This window comes from Anopheles coluzzii, chromosome 2, assembly GCF_943734685.1.
Source record: "Anopheles coluzzii chromosome 2, AcolN3, whole genome shotgun sequence".
In the NCBI taxonomy this organism is placed as follows: Eukaryota; Metazoa; Arthropoda; class Insecta; order Diptera; family Culicidae; genus Anopheles; species Anopheles coluzzii.
This window is the reverse complement of record NC_064670.1, coordinates 8,302,615-8,321,656: the sequence shown is the minus strand read 5'-3', so window position 1 is coordinate 8,321,656 and position 19,042 is coordinate 8,302,615. Positions and strand designations below refer to the sequence as shown.

Below are 19,042 nucleotides of genomic sequence, written 5' to 3'. Positions count from 1 at the left end.
TCCCGGCGGCACGGATGCTTTCAACAGCGCGCCATCATCATGTGTGTGTGTGTGAAGGTTGGTGGTGTGTTCCATATTCGCGCGGCACTTGGAGGGGTGAGTTTTTTTTCTTCTGGCGATGAGATAACTTAATATGTTGCTTCTGACTTTGCCACTGTCGCCTATTCGTTCTATTCGAAGATGCTGCCAAGGAAAGCGTGGAGTGAGGGGCTATTAAATAAATACGAGCCGCGGAGGTTAATTGGACTAGGTTAGGCAGTTAAATTTGTTTCTCACGCATCGTTGATTGCAAAAATCGGCTAGAAGACGGCGCACGGCTAACGGTAGGTAGAGGTTGTAAAGGTTGCCTTAGAGAATGTTTGCTTCACTGCAAACATTTTGGCTTCTCGTTTATGTTTTATGTTTGTTGGGTACGCAGACACACTTACAAACAGATGGCGTATCAATAGCCGGATGAAAGCAAAATGAATAATAAATATTTGTTTTATTTTCCATCAAGGTACGGGCCTGTTTCACTCGCGGAGTTGTTTTTATATTGTCATTTACATGCGACATGTGACGTCGCTGATTTTGAAACGTAAGCGAAGAAAGCAGAATATTGGCAGGTGTGGAGTTATTTTTATTATATTCATACCGTGTACGGTACCGAAATGAACGATTGCCATTTAAGTTAATGTTACGCTGAAGATGAAATGTAAGTGAATTTGATCACATAGACGATGGTGTAGCCTGTTTGAAGAGGCACACTCGATATATCGCTCGCGAGCTTTCGATTTGAACCGTCAGCAATCTGTTACTTTAATCAAGCGTCACTGGTATCACTGGTATCGTGGTATCGTTGGAGAATGCTGCTTGACACAAGTCAACATTCCATTTAACTATGTATTAGGATGTTCATCCGAGCCAGCCTTGAAGGGGGCTTGTAGGCGAGTCACGTATAACTCGAAAGCTTGAACCGACATTTGAAGCATGAATTGTAAGGACCTATCTCGACAAGCGGTTACTTGGTTACTTGGTACTAGAACGCATCCGAAGCTTCTTACCGTAGACAAGCAGTAAACTGTAAGGTCTAGAAATACTCTCCGTCCATCGTCATGGAACAGCAAGGCGTTGGGTCTGAGTCGTGTACGCGATAATATAGGTCGGGTTGGAGGAAGAATTTTACGCTACACTGTAGTCAGGGAAAATTTACACGACAATGCACAGGCAACTGATCACCGTATAGTGAAGGCAGCTTGTTGATAGAGGGCGGAAATAATGTGAACAACATGGCAAAAGGTTTTGGCGAGTAATGGAAAATGGCAACGCAGAACCTAATGCGGCATAAGTACCGACAACTCGGGCGAGAACAGTATGTGTGTGTGACTTTTCTACAATGAACCACATTTTATTAAACGAACGCAAACATAATCATCAAATGATGCCGTCGCTCCTCGCTTGCTCCGAAATCGGAAATGCAGCTGGCAGTGAAAAGTGAACAAGAAGCGCTACAAAAAAGCTTATGCACACACATACAGGTAGCAGCTTTGCTGCCTCGGGTTGGTTGCTTTTGCATGCGCGATACATGATGGCTCACGAGAATATGGATATGAAAGGAGCAAGGAAGCAGGGCAAATGAGCGACGGAAGCATGGTGCTCTAGTGTGTCGTCTGGTGCTAAGCATCCGTTGACGGGAAAAGCTCAGGTTTATGAAAAATGGACATTTGTAAACGTTGCATCGCATACGTCCTTTATCCGTCTTTACCATCATCGTTAGGTACCATCGTGCGCCTGTACCGAAAGTCGGGTCTGTCTTTTCGCTCTCTCATCATCAACGCAACCACCGTGTGTGTGTGAGTTCAAGTGGACGGTAGGTTGTTGCTTATTCAGGAGTTGGTTCTCGGTATTTATCCACCGGTCGCATCTGCTTTACCCACGCCCGTTTGCTATTTGGCCGTGTTTGCACACGCTCCCATGGACTGTATTCTTATTGTGGCCTACAGAAACGAGAGAGAGAGAGAGGGCGGAGGTTTGTTGCTTGTGTAATGACAGTCCTGGCCTCGGGGCTTTGGCTTTTGCTGCGCGTAAAACCGCTTTGCCTCTCTATCAAATTAATGTCACTTGGACAAAAACATTAAGAAAGGCATAAACAAGAGGTCCCCGGTCGTACCGTTCGTCTGTCTGTACCAGCTCAGGGGTTTTACTTTGATGTGAGCGAATCTTCCCTTTTTTTGTTCTGACTGCAAAAAAGTTGTGAGGTTATCTTTGGCTGAAACTATGGATCCTTGTCATAAGGAGTTGGGAAGAGAGATGTGGATGGGGTAAATGGCAGGTAGACAGACAGTTTTAGTTCCAATGGCGACAAGGTAACACTGACTGTGTATCTTCAGTGACAAAATTATACGAACAGCGCTACTCCATGAGAAGCTTGAATTTACCAAGACACTAGCCTGCCAATTCTCTGCATGGTTAGGTTTAAGCCTGTAGAACAAACGTTACCAATAATAGCAATAAATTTAGTGGGAACAGACAAGAGATCGAAGAGAGACTCAAATCTTCTCCAAATACAAGTGTGTGTGTGTGTATATCCGGCCGTCCCCGGAAAGTGTCCCCGGTCGATCGGTTAAAGTGTGTCTACTACTCTACCGAACCGACTGGAGAAGCTGATAACCCCGGGACCAATTTCTGTCTCTGACGACAAGTATAAGGTTCACTGCTGAACGTTTCCAACTCGTTCGGGGACTAAAGAGATTACATTGATTTGCGTGCTTTTCATGTGTTCTATTTTCTGCTTCGACTCTTCGGCTGAAAGCTCGACCAATCGGCGAAGTGGGAGGGAAGTGAAAACAAAATGTATGATGCGGGGTGTGATTTTGGGACGTTCCTCTAACATACGACATACGAGTGTGCGCTTTCTCGTTGCATGCTGCTCGATGTTTGTGTGATCCTGAAGGTGTTTGCGTCGGTAAAATCGTTTCTATTTCCCCGCCCGTGTTGTGTTTTCATTTCTGTTTATTGGTAATGGGATTTAGTGTATAAAAAAGGTGCAAAAAGTCTATCACCTTTCACCGAGTGAAGTCGACAGCTGGGAGAAGAAGTAGGATTATGCTTCCGTATTGGATTGTAAATTTTTCATACATGAGCATCATTTTCAAGGCGTAATTCAATACGAATGTTATCGAAGTGGTAGTGCTCAGTGAAGTGGAAGTAAGGCTAATCCTCTCGGAGTGTTTTTTTCACATCATGTGCTTTACGTTTGAAGATATTTTGCCTGACTTGGCCAGTTTTCAAGGGTAAATAATTGAATACAATTATGTGTAACGTTTTTGAAGTTTTGTTTTTGTTAATCCTCAATTAAGCTATCCTCATTTGAGCTAGACAACGAAATATAACAATTGGAATGGGAGTTTGTTTAATTGAATTCACTTCACTCGAAAAATTAGTGTCATTTAATCAAGATTTGGACCACGTATGATATACAGCAGCAGAGGAACTGATAAACTACCCGCTTAGATAATACTTTGTATGGCACAATTTTTAAACATCATTCCTTGGATGTCCCTACTATCCATACTGCCGCAGATGCTCTTGTTGGTGGTGATGATTAATACTAAATTACGAACTACCACTGCGTCCGGCTTACGTGCACACTGCTGATCACAAATGATAAATGATTGATTAAATGGACAACCTGTTTAAAAAGCCTTATGCTCTAGACGGTGAGGCATAATGAAGAAGGGTAACAGATTGGTCGATGCCACCCCATCTTAAACTATGCTATAAACCTTCCTGTTTTTCACAAGCGCTTCACCACGCACTCGTAGAAGCCTACGGACAGTATTTCGCTTGGTCTCGTTGCCGCAGACGATGGAGATGTTATTGTATCATCTATCTTCATTACCTGACTATCCCAGACAACTGCTTGAGGTGTGTCTGGCTTCACCCGGTTCGACCAGCGGCAGTGTGTCAATCCACGTGAATATCTGGTGCTTCTCCCGGTTGGACGGTACGGGTCGATCTCGTAAATGGAAAATCTCTCGTTTTAATGGAAGATAAATATTCGAAGAGCTTAGGCAGAAGTTTTTAATTATTCATTGGCGATTTATACAGTGCTGTAAGCATTTGATATTCATAACCTGTCACAAAACTAATTAGCCGAGGCAGGTTTTACCTGCGTCGCGATGGCCGGTGAGCTGCCTGGGTTGACAGCAAGTTTTAGCTTACCGTTCGACGAAAAACGAAAAGAGCCAAAACTATGGTCGATATCCTCGGAGCGGGACCGTCTGAATTGATGTGCGGGGTGAGGATAATAGTTTTTCCGCTAGCTTCGAAAGGATTTAAATGAAGTCCCAGTGTGGAAATGTCCCAGGGGAGGATACGAGCGTGTCCGAGTGTGTACCTTTTGCAAACAGCATGTCCAAACATTGCCCATCATGAAGGTTTTGGGATTTATGTGTACACTGTGTGGTTGAAGTTCACACAGATTACTTTTGGTAGCGAAATTGGGCAATGCGTATTGATGGTGGAGTTTGGTTTTGAGTTTTTATTAACCCTCCCTAGCACGGGTACACGATTGCAGCAAAGTATTTCAGTCGAAACAATAGTTGGTTTAGTTTGTTGTTTGGGTACAGCACGACTATATAGGTAGAAGCTTGTGCTCAGAACACATACTCCAATAGCTAGTTTTTGTGAACCCAGTTGTTTGACGAGTACGTGGAAATCATAAATGCTGGGTTTTGAGGGAAAGTTTACCGATCCAATTACCGGAACAAAGCGGTATCTTTGAAAGCATTTCCGAGACGAGCCATTTGCTGATTGTTAGCGGTTGCCGGCTCGTTTCGATGTAACTTGTAAAGAGCTGTCGTTATTGGTTCGATAGCGATGCATCATCGTTATGCAGTGTAGCAATCGATGGAGAACCTCAGTCATCTCGAGCTCGTATCGTTTTAAGCTTTTGATGTAAAACAAATCCTCTCTGCCCATGGCTCTAACTCATTTCATACAATGGGAGTCATCGTGCCGTAATGTTTATAGAAGAAGCTCAATGTTTGTTCTTCTCAAGTTGTTTTGTTTACGAATGTATTACACCACAACATCTTGCTACCGTACATTTGCAGCTATCTGTCTTGTTCACATGGACGGTTGGCTGGGACAAATCCAACATCAATTCCATCCGTTGTGTATACGATGAAGCGATGCGAATGTTACGGAACTAATTAATAAAACGCTTGTTACAGATGAGTACACCACCATGCGGAGTGGAATAAGTATATGTGATGCGTTTCGTCACCATCAAGCTGAGTGGATGCAGCCGCCGGAGTATTTGCACTTTGTTGCTGAACTTGTTGAATTCCCTTGTAGGGATTGTGCCAGTTCACCGAACAAGCGAACCATTAGCGATTATTAATAATCCACTCGGGCACATGCTAGGACTGTGGAATATAATATCCGTTTGACAGTCCCGTAAAGTTCGACCATTTGCTCATCTACCGTAAATTTGGCTGTTTATTGTGCATACAGCCAGTCGGACGGCGGATGGACCAGCGATATATTTACCTGGTTGTTAATTATGGTTGGTATCCGCTGTACGCGAATCCCTTGTTTGCCGTAAGCCATTGCAAAGAAGTAGCTCGCTATGTTGGCTGTTACGTTTGCAGGATGTACAGCGGATTCTTTCTGTCGTTCGTTCATCTGGGGCACTCTTGGGGGTTTGTTCAGGGATGCTCGTTTGTTCATTATCGAATCATGAGCCTGGATGGTCGGGAATGTGAAATGTAATGATGCTGAATCCGTTGTTTCGATGTTTGTTATTTGCACGTTAGCCTGTTTGAGAGTTGCTTTTTTTCTGTGCCGAGTAGCAATTATTCTGCGCTACTCTCAGAACCTATATATGCTGAAATAACTCAGTGACAGGTTGTGAAATTGTAGTACCCTGAGACTAAATTGTTCCAGTCAGCAAATAAACAAAGAATAGTTGTAGTACGTGGGCGAAGTGTAATAATTCTCTATGAAAAGGAAGTAGTAGCTTTAGAAATAAATCTTTTGAAGTGTTTGCATGTCGACTGCGAGACACCAAAGAATTCTAGTGCACCTACGAGGAACGTGTGTAACATCGTCCCATTATGCAAATTAGAATGCATTATTTTTTCGGTCCACGGTACTAAGCAGCAGACGATAATTAGGAACCGCGTCTCTTGTTATCACGTTTGCAAGAAAAGGTAATTTTCTCACCGATGAAGGCAGATAAAGAGAGTATGAGCAGAAGGGCATGAGTGTGTGCATGGTGTCTCGTAAGCTTTTCCCTGTTGCCGTACATTCGCAGAGCTTCACGTTGAATGGCAGAGGTAGAGTGTAGTGGTTAATTTTGCTAACTGAATTAGTAAAAGGGGCGATGTTCATTACGGTTGCGCAGCTTCCCTCCGGGTTGATGGACTGAGATGAGTAAAAAAGGAAGGCAGTCATGAAAAAGTAAACAGCTCCCATGTGGTGCGTGTGAGTGGGCGCGGGTTTTGGTATTGTGGCTGCGAATTGTGGCAGCAGGACTAATTGGCTGGGCCGTAAATGGGCAGTCTCATTAGTACGATCACGTTCACTTTTTATTGCATTTAAGGTGTGTAATCATCAATCCTCCCAAAGGGTCGTTACTTTCCAAGATTAACTTATTTGATGATACGCGATTTGTTTGCGTTTCGATTTGATTTTGCATTTCCATGTGCCGTAATTGTTTCCGTATCATACTCAGAAAATGTACAACCATCACCCTACCTACACGACGCTCTACGCTGCACGAACAAAGGCTGTATGAATAATAAAGCGGGCAGTATCCTTAAACCAAGTGAGAATTGCAAATTTTTTGTAGCATAATGCTTGTGTGCTTTTGCTCGAGCGTATGGGGTAAGTGAGTGTAATAATGGGAGACGGGTACGTTTGTGTTTCAATCGAATTATGCTAGCGTAGCGCGAGCGAATCGATATTGATATGGGGTGCGTTCTGTTGTGTGAAGAAACATCTAATTTTCCACCTCGCTAGCGGAGAGACGGCGGCAAAGAAGTGGCACTGGAACGTATCCTCGCCAAATACAATTTACTTTCCGGCACTTTTGCGAGTGCAGATGAAAGTATTGAACGGGAAAATTAGGTGCTAATCATACATTATTCCTAACGGAATGGTGTGCCGTTGAACCAGTACGCTCTGTCGGCAGGGAGCGCAGTGAGTGTATTTTGTAAAGTTGTCTTTAATCCTGTGGAGTAGGATACTATGGCAGCGCGTAGGGAATGTATAATTTATATTTAAACTTGTATATGTGTATCAACAGCGGTACAAATATCATACGAAAGTGTAAAGAAACAAGGTTAGGCAGCTAAAGAGTTGTCTAATTTTTCAACATTTTTATTCAAGACTGTGTATGTACAAACCTGTTAGAGCAGAGTATGATTGTGCCATTAAAATATCAGTAAGTTATTTACTTCAGTGCAACATGTTTCTACGCATGCTTGTAGTGTTTCTACTCGCAAAAATATAACCGGTGTAAAAATGAGCATAATTTACAGCATTAAGAATACAGTGGCTTTAAGGTTTGAGTGAGTAAGCAGTGCAAAAAATCATGCAAATTATTCTGTGTGTTTCAACCGACTGCGGTATGATGAGGTAATTAATGTGATTCCTCGTGGTTCTGTTCGCTGGTCGTCGCTGCGCATTAGAGCACTCGGTAGCGATGATTATGCTTTCTACCGCAGTACCAACTACGCGAGCTGCTAGCGGAACGTGCATAGTCAAGAGTAATTGTCATAGTTGATTTGATTTGATGTCATTAGCTTTATTATGTGCATAAATTAACATTCAATGAATGGATGTGCGTTTGTGGTTTATATGAAGCGTATTATACATGGGAGATGCTGGAGAAGGCTGACAAAGAGGCAGATTCAATGTTGATTCAATGAATTATACATAGCATACGATCTGTAGTTGTGATGTGTGTGTTTACATGCTAAACTAAATGTTGTTAGATATTTTATCAATGCAACTGTTGTATAACGTTTTCTATTGTTTCCAATTACAGAGGTCCATTTTCAATAGTTCGACGATGCATCCATCGGGAGTCGAACCAGCAATTCGCGGTCAAGATTGTGGACGTTGCCAAATTTACAGCCAGTCCGGGTCTCAGCACATCCGGTAAGTACAGTAGGCAAGGTATACATACTTTAGCAAAAACTGTAATACACTATTTACCTTGAAAAGCGCCTGCTGCTACAAGATTAGCTTTAATTTTTTGCAGTGATACCGTGCTCTGTGCTGCTCGTCCCATGTACCTTCTTTACGCCTCCGAGGAAACCGTTCTCGAAAATTGGCTTTTTCATCAGTCAAGTTGTACGTTTTTACACACTACGACACACACACACCCACATACACATCCTCATTACTTTTCATTCCTCATCAGTACATTTTTCCTGCTGACACAGGCCATATTTCAGCAGAAGTCAACCATGCGTGCGGCTCTTTGCCGTTACGGCACCATCGAGAACTTGCTGCCAGCGGATCCGACCGGTTTCCTTGCCAGGCAGTGTCTCCCGAGCACTTCCATCCGGTCGGTGTGGGTGTGTGTATGTGTGGGTAATGTAAAGCAAATAAGTAGAAGCAAAGTCGCTTTTCCGTTCGGAAAGTTACACGCAGCCGACGCTAAAATTATGTTTTCATGCATCAGTGCTTTTCGACATTTTCGAAGAACGTGTGTGTAGTTGCGATTGAAATGGGAGCTTACTGTAGGCGCGAGTACGCTTCGAACTCGCAGTAACATTGGTCGGAAGTGCTTGAAACGTTGCACAAAACATACACCTACATCTTACTGTACGCATTTGAAGCCGCCCAAGAAAACGGGCCGGAAGGTGCTCAATCGGTGAAGTGCGTCTGTGTTGACCCTGCTGGAGTTCGCAATCGGCACTGTGGATGGTACTCGCAGCAACGTTGATCCGACCCGACAGACTGGTGCTGACGAATATGTATAATTAATAATTTCCTGTACGTACGCGCACCAAGGTGCGTTTGGGAGTTTGGTGCGGTAGTCGGTGAAAAGCTTGTGGTTTTGTGATTTTACTGGCTGCTGATTTGGTGTGAAACCACACGCGAGATGACGTGCGCGCAGGGTAAGAAGGGAGCAAAGAAATACTCTCTGGTTTCCCTATTTGGAAGGAAAGCACCCGAATCGCAGGCACGCAGAAGCGAACAGGTGTCGAGGGGAAAGTTTATAGGATTGTGTTGTTTTCCCGAAAAAAGGGGTTTAGCCTCGGTAACAAAGGAAACACGTTGCGTTTCCCGGGAGGGCTTTTCGATGGCTTCATCGGTTTTTGCAGGCGTCAGATTGTGGCGTGAAACGGTTGAAGCTGTTCGGGCACGGAACTTTCGTAATTCAATTTGGCGGGAAATGGTCTGGAAGAGGGACCTCGGTAGCCAGCCCGAGCACGAACCGACGTGGAGGTGCCCGTGTGCCTGCCCGTGGATGATTGATTACGTCGTCACTGCCGTTGTCATCATTATTCATTCGTGCGGCACCAATGAAACGCCAGACGCCACCACAGGTCCGGGTACCATTTGCTGGAACGCCGTGGGAGCCATTTTGGAATTTGGAGAATGCCGAACGAATTCACCATGAACGCACGTGCGCTGCTACTGGGGACGGATTGGAGCGACATCCGCGGGCAGAAGACGGTGTGGTGCTGGTGCGATGTTAATTGAAGTGAACTATGCTCGCCGCACGCCGGGGTGGGAATTCGATGCGGGAATGGGGTGAGCGGTTGAGGCGGTTCCATCTCGTTTGATTTGTGTGTGAACTCTCATGGAACATCGTCTAGGTATTATGGAGAGGCATGGCTTGACCTGCCGTTAAATGTCATCCATCGTACCCGAAATTCATCGTAAACTTGCGTACGGGTGAATGGGGGTGACAGACACTAAAAGTCACCAGTTGCTTGGGTGAGTTGCGCAAGGGTTATCGGGAAAGTTTTGGTAAGAGTGTACGAGAAAGAGCGCAAGCTTGTGGGATACTTTCGTTCTTTTGCGATTTGCTTGCTGTCACTTTACTGGGAACTCTTACAACAATGGACCAACTGCCTGTGTCGGTTTGGTGCCATCGTCGTTAAAACAAACCAGCAAAGGGGAAGCCAATTATCTTTGGAAAGATTAATGGAACATGGGCATGATTTATTGTGCACGAAAAGAGTGTGGTGATGTACCGACCGGTGTCGGGAACTTGGTTTTCCGGTCAGCTAGACGGGAGAACATTTGATTGTTTAGCTCTACAGCAGCCAGGAGCCTGTGGGAAGGCAACACAGAACGAATGTTACAATCGAAGATTGTCCATCACAGAAAGTTCGAATTGGCAAGCACGGCATGTCAAATCGAAAGCAAAAAGGGAACGGCCATATCAGGCAGCACGCCGCTGAAGGAAAAGAAAAACTGCATGAATAATGTATGCCTAGTCGGTTCCTAGAAGCACCGGATGATAGAGGAGGTTACCATGTGTGATCGACTCACACGAGCGCAAAGAAAGATTCGCATTCACTCAGGCAAACTTTCGCCCTGTTTTATTCGTGTGGCGAAGTAAAAGCCTTGCATTATACATTAGCCCAATACGGATCGGTCGTTTTCCTATCGTCCAAAATCTTAGAAGCGATATTTGTGTGCTTTGTGGCCGGTGCTTGCGGACAGACTCCATCACGCTCGGAGATAATTTGATAAAGTACTGCTGACGACTGAGTGTGTATGTTGTTTTCGGTTAAGGGCGGCGATGATGGGAACTTTATTTTTACATGCCCCGATTAGAATTTCTCTTTGAGGTCGCTTTGGGACGGTTTGTAAGTTAAACGTTTCAATTTGCGGTTCGGTGGAATCTGGAAATCTATGCTTATATATGTACAAAACTGCTTTTCCAAAACAACAGCAGCGGAGTGTCTTGTAGCAACGACCAAATACTGTAGTTGTAAGCCTGTACAGACAATTTTCTGATGCTCTTTGGTGAATGTACAGCAATGTATAGCTCTAGCCGATAAAATGCTTTTAGCTTCATTGTGCCGTACCGGTTTCATTTGCTGCAGACTTTCAATAATGCTGTACAGCCTTGTTGTTCATTTTTGCGTTTCATGTACCACCGCCCGTACCCTCCCGCCGGAACGGAGTGTAAAGAATGTCCATCGACGTGAAATTCATTACGTTGAAAAATTACTCGAGTCCGGATGGTTGGCGAACCTACCATTCCGCTGATTAGTATTCTTGCCACACAGTCAAGTCGACCGAAGACATTATTGGCCCTGGTGGTGGTGGTGGTTTGCCGTATACCACAGTTCCGACACCAGTCCTGTTTGTTTTACCAGGGCCGTTGGTCAAAGAGATCTGAAATATTCGAAATCCTGCCCATTACATGGTATCAGTCCCCTGCTTCATCTGATATCAATGGTCACTGCGAGGTGGGAAGGTGTCCGGGCGGCGGACAAAAGTACAACAATGCAATGAGTAAGAGTGGGCGGGATGAAGGGGAGGAGGGTAATAATACACAAAAAAAACCCGCCCGCTGGGACCTGCTGGTGGAGCGTGTTGTGCACAGGCATTCGTTTTGTGCGAAGAATTTGCTGTAGGATGAGCTGGAAAAGCGAAAGCAATTATCATAGATTATGCACTGTGGCTTGCCGTTCGTTTCGATTAGCGGCAGGCCGACCGGCTTGTGTGTGTGTGTGTGTCTGCTGTTGACTGTGGATGCATAGTTTTTTGTCGTGTCTTTTTTATGCTCTCTTAGGAGCGTTTGTTATGCCACGCTTTGTGTCTAGATGTAGAAAAGAACGAACAGCCTGAAAATCAGGAAGAGAAAAACTAAAATAATTTGTTGTTTATTAAATTTGTCGTTTCTTATCGGAGCAAGATGAAGCAAATGTATATGGCGGAATACAAATCTGTCCAAAACGTTACGGAGTTGAAGCCGCAGCACGCTTTTGACGGACTAAATGTTCAAAAATTGAATTGTTCGCAACACATGAATCGTTTGTAGAAGACTTGTTGTTCAACAATATGTGAAGAAAAATTGACTTCATGCTTCTCATCTTAAAATGAAATAAATCATGTGGGCTACAGTCCTGCTTGCCATATGTGTCATTTGAATTGTTTGCTTTTGTCAAAACTTATTTATTAGCTAAGCTTGTTTAGATTGGCAATGACATGGACAGAAACGATAGCACGATGCAAATTTAAGAATTGTTCATATATCTTTGTTTTAAAGTAAGGTTTATGGGAGTGTAAATGTTGGTTTAATAAAAGAATCTTCAGTTCTTCTTGCTGGTTTGCAGTATGTTTTGATGGCTGAAATACGTTCATGCGTTATCTCGTTTTGTTGAAAACGCAGCTCCAATTTGAAAAATAAAGGGCACGTAAATCACGCAATAGATTGGCATATTTTGCATCTTCAAAGATTTCACCAGAACAAACCACAACGTAGCAAGAGCGTAAGAATAAAAAAAACCGCTATGAATAAATTATGCTGTTCAGTTTTATTGTAAATCCCCGTTGCTGAAAGTGAAATTTATGTTCGGGGCCGCAAGTTATTAAGTTTTTGGCCAGAGGAGAGAAAAGTGCACGTCGGCACGAAGGGAGCGTAATTCGGATTGATTTCTCAATTTTATATGGGTACTCAGTGAATTTCCGGCAAAAATGGCGGGGCTTGCGAAAGCGGGTTAAAGATTGAAAATCATCCCAATAAAAAAAAGTAAACGAGATATTTTTCTTCGATCGATAAACCCATTTCCTGCCATTGCCTGCGGTTAGTACATTTTCGTCGAAGCATTTCATCTTCACAAAAAAGAAGGGACCACGCTAATAACAAATATTATTTCCAAATAATGTATAATGTGGATGTGAAAAAAACACCCTGACTAAAAATTGAATATTTAATGGTTCCCAAAGTTATGGGAGCTACAGGATGCTGCGAATACTGCTGCTGTCAGACGAAAATTGTAGCTGTTATTTTTCACCCTAAAGCTCACGGCACAATACCTGTGCCCCAAACACAGATGGGTAGATTTGTGAAAACGCGAGCTCCACCGGTGTAAGTGGACTAAATAATTTGACTCTGTAAATGGAGCCAGAAGTCATGCAGTAACCGTAAAGCACACGTGTTGTGCCGTGTAGCTTGTAGCATACCACGGGGAGATTGTTTTCTCAGCAGCATGGTAGCAGCACAGCCCTTGCAACACCATTCGTCACCGTTCACACGAAGCATTTGGTTCCCATTCCAAATAGTATGTATGAGTGCTTGTGTGTGTGTGTGTGTGTGTGTGTGTGTGTGTGTGTGTGTGTGTGTGTGTGTGTGTGTGTGTGTGTTTGTGTGTGCATGTGATGAGAAGAATTCAATTTCCGGCCAAGTTATGGAGCGTGGGGGAAGGTATACGACGGGTGCCAGCACTACGAGAAAGAATCCCACTACAACATGACCTCTCCTGCGAAGACGAGGTGAAGTCATGGCGAAGTTTTGGTTTGATGATGGTTTGGTCTGGTTGGCTGCTACTACATGTTCTAATGAATGCAAAAGTTCCATCGGTATGTTGGTCATGTGCTTCACTCGAACACATGCACGGTATTATGGCGGCGGGCACAGTGTGTGCTCATCGTATGGGTTCACAGAGGTATAATAAATAGTGTCAATAGGGTAGAGTTATCATTCCCTGTAAGCGTTTCACTTGTTACAAGGCCCCAGTGAACTAGTTGCGAATACCTAATTAAGGTGGTTAGCGTTGTAACTTAACAGTCATTTCAATCGGAATTTATATAAACAGCTAGTTTATTACGGTGTACATGTTTGTTCAAAAGTTTATATATGTTTTCATTTATGTTATCGTAAAAATCACTTTACATCAAACAACGTGTAATGAAATAGATCGATAGTCATACAAAAACGATTATTTTAATGGATAGAATACTAATTATATTTAAATGTTTACTTAAATTATAAATGATCCTATACACGAATAGGGAAATATATTATTCCTTCACTGTAAATCTGACTGTAGAGCTGGCTTCTATATTGCCATGTATGCTTCCCTCTCAATGCAAGAGGCTGTGCTAAGGGTTGCCTGCTTAGGAATTCATGCCAGCTTATATATGCAGATCTACGAGCGCGTCACTGAATTACATGCCGTGATATTTTGGTAAAGTGTGGTCCCCATTTTTAGCATTTGCTTCTGGCTTGTATGTGCCTGACAAGGGGCCTACGATGGCGTATGTTGGCTTCGTAGGCCGCCGTGGAGTTGCTGATTTTTCAGAGCTTTTTGGCTTGTTGGTTGGCTTTGTCCTGCCGCCGGTGGTTGACGTTTGTAGCTGCTTCTGATGCAGCTGCTGTTGCTCGCTCTATTTAAACGGCCCGTGGGATTAGGTCGCCGATCGAGAATCTAGTTGCCACGCCTCCTTCCCGTGGTCGAATTGCTGGAATGGAAATGAAGCAATTTTGAGCCCCGAGCCGTTGAACGGCATTTGATTATTTTGCCCGTGGTGCACGCGCATACATTGTTTGTTATCGTATCAAACCTGTAGCTTGGTTTTTGTTTCAACCGGGCTGATGGTGTAAGAAATAATTCCATTTTAATGGCGTGAATGTTAACGAGCAATTTGATTTATTTTACAAGAAGGGAAAATATAATATTATTGCAAAATTTCATGCTTGCGGAAAAATTGAAAATCGTGTGTAGCTACAGCCTCAGATCATCAACAAAAAATAACGGAGAAAAAACCGAAAGGAATGAAGCTAAACTTTCATGGTGACGGTTATTCAATGTGACTTGCTTCTGACAAACCTTGTCAATGCTTTTTACTGCATAGCAAAAAGGCAGAGTATGGTACCGCTTTTAAATTCAGAATGTAAGTTGTATTTTTGTTTTTGCTTTTCAGTTGTTGTTTACCATCGACAAGATCAAAAGACTGTACAATCCAGAACAAACAAATCACAAGCTTCACAAATTTATTTGCAGAACCGACGCCAAACATGGCTGAAATTAAGGCTGTCTGATACTCTATCTGTTACATCCCTTTTTATCTTGCCGAGCAGAACAGCACCGCACAAAAGAGGCGATATGTTTACGATGGTGGAATTCTCTGTTATCTTTATCTAAAATAGCTGGTTTTTCTTATTTACCGCTTCTGTGCCTAATTTTTTTTCTGAAAATAACAAAAGTTTTTGTGCGTCGTTTTTCGTGGAAATCTTCGAACTGTGAAGACTTATGCTGCCTGTCTACTTCCCTCGTCCATTACAGATCTGAAGCGGGAGGCCACAATATGCCACATGCTGAAACATCCGCACATCGTGGAGCTGCTGGAAACGTACAGCTCGGAAGGAATGCTGTACATGGTGTTCGAGTAGTAAGTATGATGAATGTTATTTGCCCGTTGTGCAAATGGAACCCAAGGCGCCGTGACGCAACTCCTGTGCGTTGGTTTCGTATCCTTGGAGATGCAGTATGTTTGAGTTGTAATAAATAGACACGCAAATGCTTTGCATGTGCTCGGGGTGGGAGAGAATCCTGCATTTCTGGAGAATAGTCCACAAATGAGGGTATTAAAAGGTAAAGCTTCGCGAATCTGCGGTGGAAGATGTTGGCTAAAGAATGGAATTTCGTGGTATATCTTGTTGCAGTTGATACGTGCTATTGTGAACGCAAATAAGTGCGTCGCTTTTTACTGCTTTTATCAAATATGTATTGTTACAAAATCGTCTGTTAGGCATACATTGTTACTGTTATCGATTTGATACGATTATATGAGAAATGAAACATGTTAAAACCCATTTTATACTAAACATAAGCAGTTTGAAACCCCAAAGCTCTTTGTAATTGAAACTAGCCCACTACAGCTTCAGGTTCTTTTCCTTGGAACTGGGCGTGCTTATTTTGGAAAGCCCCTTTATGGGCATATTTTATGCATCTTTTTTTGTACGACGCTCATTCGTGCGTGATGATAAGCGCGAAGCATAAAGTAGAATTGGAAATAACCGTACGCAGGAACCCATTCCCGCCACTGATACGCATCTGGAATATTTTTCGATCTCTTGAAATGCCCTCCATTTTTTGGCACGCATCTAAATTTATGATTATGGATAAACATCAAGCTCTTCGGCTCCCGTGGTGGATCGCCAACCATGGCCGGACCTGCGCTGGGTACGACTTTTTCCGATCAATATTTTACGGATTCATTGCTTGTGGATGTCCTGTACCACTTTCATCACATTTTGACTTTCGCTTCGTAAGAAGTGGTCTAGATACGATCGATTTAAACACTCACTGACCGGGGGAGGCGGGCAAGCGATGAAACGAGCGTGCAGAAATAAAGTGGACTTTTGGAGATGATTACCACTGGCATAATTTTCCGTCGAATCATCTTAAGTGGCCGGAGCCGGACAGTATTGGTCAGCGGACAGTTTGTTCGCTGACTAAGGATAAAAGATGTTACGAAGTCGTTGTACGTTGTAGAATGCAAACTTTTCCCCGTACAATGTAGGCGACTTGATTTGATGTTGATGGACTTGACTTGTTCCTGGAAGCCGAAGGATGATGGTGCATTCACGCTGGTAGGTGCCTTTTCGATAGTTTGATGTTCAGGTCAGCAGTGCTTGTCTCAGCAGAGAAAATGGGAACGAGTGGGAGGAAAGTGTTTGCGCTTAAAGAAAGGATACGCCACAGAGAGCAGAAGCCTCGAACGCTTTGAGCTCTGATCGAATTAGTGTAATTAGATTTTATTGAAAGGAAAGGGAGAGAAGTTTACCGCCCGGCGCTTGTTGCCGGATAGGAGCGCGGAAGGAAATGGTTATCCTTTTTAGCTGCCCTTCTGCCCAAAAGCGATATTGAGCGACTAGAGAGCACAGCTGGTTTTGAGTTAAAGGAAACGGTGTGCAAAATACACTCTGGGTGAGGGTTGATTGTTTGAGCAGGAATGTTTGCTTCCCCGCCTCCGGCTCGTGGTTGACACGACATTGAACCAAATGTGCTTGCCCGAAATAATGTGGTATAGATTTAACAGCAGGAAACAAAAGAGAAAAGAACAGATATACCACCCAATGAAAATGCTCCGAATTTTGGTAGCGTTAGGTGGTTGGAATCGGCAGAAACGCAGGACAGGACGAAACTGAATTAAAACTATTTCAATAACAATATAAGTAGCTGCTATTGTGAGAGAAACTTTTGTCCTTTGCCCGTTTGCGAATATGTTGCGGTGGAAATTGTGCCCGTCGAAGTTTGGTTTGTTATTGGCGTAGAAGCGCGTAGAAGTGATACAAAGGGACACACTTCTATATTGTTTGCCGTATGATGCCTGAAATATCGTTTCATTCGCTTTTTTGCTGGTGGTATTGCTGGAAAACGATGTTTTGTATTATCTGCTTAGTATGAATCTCGTTCGAGCTGTACATCTACCAGAAGACAATTGTTCATTTTGGAAGAAATGGCTCAATTGAAGATATTTAAAACCTTGAAACCCCTTCATTCAGGCTACAATTTGATACGGGTACGAAAATACAAACAAAACATTAAAAAATTTATTGTAGAAAAATCCAGAATTTACAGAATATTTGTGTTATTTTTTAAACAGTTCCGAAGCACAGCAATGGTGCTTGAGTATGCGCTGGAGTATTTACTGCAGGAACTACAGATAAATACTTGTGAGCGTAATTGCTCATAGAAGAGATTTGTTCCAGCTCATTCTATATTTTATGCAAGCATTATTTCAAACGCGGATTGAGGGTACTTTGCTGTCCAACGTATTGGTGTACATTAATACACCATTTCATGTGCTGATTTCTGTGATTCATTTGCACGCTCGTAAGGGGTTTCCACGCCTAATGGTCACGTACGGAAGTTGATTGCGTATAGGGCTCTCGAATGTTGGGGTGAAAATTTGCCAATATATTTTTTTTTTGTATCAATCGGAAGCAATCAAACAGACCTTACTCTTTCGTGGCGTTGTGCATAGGGTTTTTAAATTTACTATCGTTTCCCGATCTTTGCGAGAATGCATAAGTGGTGAGGGAAATGCCAGATTAGAAGAGCAATTTTTCCATCGTGCTGAAATATTGGCTCGCCATTCTCTTTTGTTTTTTTTTTGTTGTTGTTGCTGTTCATGTCTTGTTTGTACGTTCGGTTGCTGTTCATTAATAAAGAGGATCGAATCGAACGAAACGTTATAGCATCACGTTTCGGTAGGGATTATTAGTTAAACGACCACACGGCAGTATGGCCGAGCTGCGTCCCAGCAGGAAATTGGTCTATGGGATATTATCAAAAGCTGTAAAAATTGATTGAACGATAGCTTTTTTGATTTGAGAAGTGCTGATGCTTGGTGCTGAATGGCAAATAGCATGGAAAAGAAGAGTTTGAGCTTGGGTTATTCCAATTGAACTTTTCATACGCCAGAATATTGCAGCAATTATAGAAAACCAGAAACCATTTTTAGCAACGAAAATGAACCAAAAAACATAAAATAATATAAACATACAGAAGCAATAAAAACAAACAGCAGGAAAAAAAAATTTCCTGCTGTTTGTTTTTATTGCTTCTGTATGTTTATATTATTTTATGTTTTTTGGTTCATTTTCGTTGCTAAAAATGGTATGTAAAAAATACGCAGCATCGTGTTTCAAGTTGATAATTGATGCTTTCGTTAGAAAGCCTTCTGCTATTGAAACGAGTCGATGAGTTTTAAATAAAGGGGTGTTAGCGTGATTGATTCGGTAAATCATTCTTGCTCAAACGCATCCATAGCGTTGGCAGAACGTGCCGTTGTCGTTAATGTTTTCACAGCACTTTAGCGGTTCAATCACTCGGCTCAGCATTCAACAGAACACTTCAGCTCTGGCTCCGTTTATGTAGCACCCATCAGCGAAACCATCATATCGCAACGAGCGGCCAGCTCATGATGGACCAGTTCTCTTTTGTCATTATCATATTTTATCATGCTTAATTTCGTTACCGTGTCGTGCATTAGGCAGAGTTGACGTTAGTGATCGGCGTTCGAAATCAAGCTCGCGTTGGAAGCCAACGCGAGTGCTTCC

The 19,042-nt window shown here is 43.0% G+C and overlaps 1 protein-coding gene across 3 annotated transcripts in view; it reads left to right on the top strand.

Moving 5' to 3' along the window:
* LOC120951310 (peripheral plasma membrane protein CASK) overlaps positions 1 to 19,042 on the top strand; it is a 192,946-nt gene that overhangs the window by 16,540 nt on the left and 157,364 nt on the right. For all 3 annotated transcript variants that reach the window (XM_040369964.2, XM_040369959.2, XM_040369962.2), the window contains exons 2-3: positions 8,039 to 8,151; positions 15,258 to 15,363. In XM_040369964.2, the coding sequence (XP_040225898.1) occupies positions 8,039 to 8,151; positions 15,258 to 15,363 (219 nt within the window). The remainder of the gene's footprint in view (positions 1 to 8,038; positions 8,152 to 15,257; positions 15,364 to 19,042) is intronic.